This window comes from Cynoglossus semilaevis, chromosome 19, assembly GCF_000523025.1.
Source record: "Cynoglossus semilaevis isolate Cse_v1.0 chromosome 19, Cse_v1.0, whole genome shotgun sequence".
Classification (NCBI taxonomy): domain Eukaryota; kingdom Metazoa; phylum Chordata; class Actinopteri; order Pleuronectiformes; family Cynoglossidae; genus Cynoglossus; species Cynoglossus semilaevis.
In genome coordinates this window covers 6,133,284-6,135,801 of record NC_024325.1, presented here as the reverse complement: position 1 = coordinate 6,135,801, position 2,518 = coordinate 6,133,284, and the positions used below count along the sequence as shown (strand labels likewise).

General features: G+C 41.2%; 1 protein-coding gene across 1 annotated transcript; it reads left to right on the top strand.

The window, feature by feature from the left end:
* The first annotated feature begins 1,589 nt into the window (after window positions 1-1,589).
* Window positions 1,590-2,367, top strand: LOC103395009 (claudin-like protein ZF-A89). Its single transcript, XM_008332539.3, has one exon. The coding sequence runs from the start codon at window positions 1,633-1,635 to the stop codon at window positions 2,263-2,265; it is 633 nt and encodes a 210-aa protein (XP_008330761.1). The 5' UTR covers window positions 1,590-1,632; the 3' UTR covers window positions 2,266-2,367.
* Window positions 2,368-2,518: the final 151 nt, after the last annotated feature.

Genomic DNA, 2,518 nt, shown 5'->3' with positions numbered 1-2,518 from the left:
GAGAATCCTTTATAGTTGATGATGGAGAATGTCGTAGAGTCATTTTGCGACAAGGCAGTTATTGCAAATGTGCATTCACTGAACTTCTAAGATACATGGTAAATTACTGATGATAGTCAAAAGGAAAGTAGCCTGGAGTCTGCAGAGAAAGAGAAGCATGTGGGATGAAGATAAGAAGAAGAAGAGGAAGCAGAAGGAGATGAATGAGGATGTGTTATGTCACAATATGGTAAACAGTATATGAGTCAACAGTAAGAAAAGACATGTCGCATCTTTATTCTGTGTTATACAGTATGCTTAAAGGCAGAAGTCACACATCAAAATTTAGAATTCCACAGATGAAATTGCACTTAAAAATGAATGAACAAAAATGGAAATATCTTTCTAGGCTAATACTTAGGCTAAGGTTTAGCTATTTCATGATTTAACATCACCAGATGTTGGACAACATTTGACCAAAATGTCAAGTCAGGTCATTTTATTTATACATCACAAAACATATTTGTCTCAATGGACTTTACAGTTTGAGATATAAATAGGAATTAAACTTAAAATATCCCCCTAAATACCCATTTAACAGTGGGAAAATGCAGGTGTAATGTTCATACTATGGTAACAGTACAAAGTGAAGAAGATAAGTCACACATTAAGCAATCATTTTAGCAACAGTGGGGAGAAACAAACAGGTCCAGACTCAGTGTTGCCGTCTGACTCCTAAACATTAAAAAAAAAAAAACCTATTGTTGAAGCCTTAATGGGCAGACATTAGTCAGTAGTCTTGTGGTTCAGTTAATGTACATCTTGGACTGGTTTTGTTAGAGGAGGCAACAGTGTCAGCAAACATTAGCAGAAGTGTTGAAAACCCAGATAACCTGTGTTTCAAAGATCACTAAAGGCTACGATGTTTTCTACTACGTACATACCTAGATAACACGGGACAATAAATATTTAACCTCAGCACGTTACGACATCACAAGATGTTGATTTATTTTAATACAATAGGTTAGATCCAAACCATAGAAAAAGTCATTCCTGTTTATGAAGTCCGGTACAAAGTTACATTCAGAGCAAACAGGAAGTCACTCCCCTGTTTTCAGAGCATATAAGGCGGTCAGGATAAGTCACTAAGACTAATCACTGATTAGTTAAGTTCACTTCTACATTTGTTTCCTTCAAATCTTAATAAATGTGGAATTTATTTAGATATTAACCTAAGAGGAAATGTCAGGTGTAAGAGGGTACCAGTAAGTGACACATGTGAAGTCACTTGATTACATCACTGGCCAAACAAATGCTGACTCATTAGTGTTCACTTTTTTTTTTGGAATCATCCAGTAAAAGTCACAATAAATAATATTCTTCTGTTTGAGGAAAAAAAAGAAGAAGAATAGTGACAGGTGACACAGATATATTGACTCGAGCTTCATATCACAGCTGTGTTTTGTTGGTTTATCCACACCTCCTGTGTGGTGTACTGAGTGCCCAGCTCCTAATGACCACAGGTGTTTTCAGTTTGGATAATTGTGAACAGCCAATCAGGAGAGGCAGAGCAGAGACAGCATGTATAAAAGCTGCAGCTGTGACAGCAGGCCATATATTTCACTGCTGCTCTGTCCATATCCTGAGACAACGATGGCGTCTGCAGGCCTCCAGATCCTTGGCATCTTCTTGGCATCCATTGGCTTTTTGGGAGACATCATCATCTGTGCCCTGCCCATGTGGAAGGTATCCGCTTTCATTGGCAACAACATTGTCACAGCACAAATCTTCTGGGAAGGCCTGTGGATGAACTGTGTGAAGCAGAGCACTGGCCAGATGCAGTGCAAGGTCTACGACTCCATGTTGGCTCTGCCCCGAGACCTGCAGGCCGCCCGGGCTCTGGTCATCATCTCCATCCTCATCGTTTTAATGGGAGTGCTGCTGTCTGTCGCTGGAGGGAAGTGCACCAACTGCATTGACGATGAAGTTGCTAAAAGCAGGGTAGCTATCGTTGCAGGTGTGTTCTTCATCGTTGGTGGCGTCTTATGCCTGATTCCTGTGTCGTGGTCTGCACATGAGGTCATCAGGAACTTCTACAACCCTGTTATGATCGACGCACAGAGAAGAGAGCTCGGAGCCGCGCTGTTCATCGGCTGGGGATCGGCAGGACTCCTGCTCGTCGGGGGAGCGCTGCTCTGCTGCCAGTGTGAGCAGCAAAAGGACAGCAGATACTCGGTGAAATACTCGGCCCCACGTTCCTCAGCCAGTGGAGGAGCCTACGTTTGAGAGACTTGCAAGTAATTTTAATTGTTCATGATGTTATACTGCAGGAAATGTGGACTGATTTAGGTTTTTAGTATTTTTAATAAAATGTATTTAACACCTTAATTGAGTTCTGGTTGAATACTTTTTCATGCTGGCTATATTCAGCCTGTCTTTATTGTAGATTAAACCTGACCAGCTGATTTCAGAGTCAAACTCTGAACAGTTAGCTCTACAGTCAGCACCTGTCTGTAGGGAAGTCTACAGGAAGTTTAGC

Bases quoted from the DNA above. Each gene is read 5' to 3' on its own strand.
- LOC103395009 (XM_008332539.3), top strand. From the start codon at position 1,633: ATGGCGTCTGCAGGCCTCCAGATCCTTGGCATCTTCTTGGCATCCATT.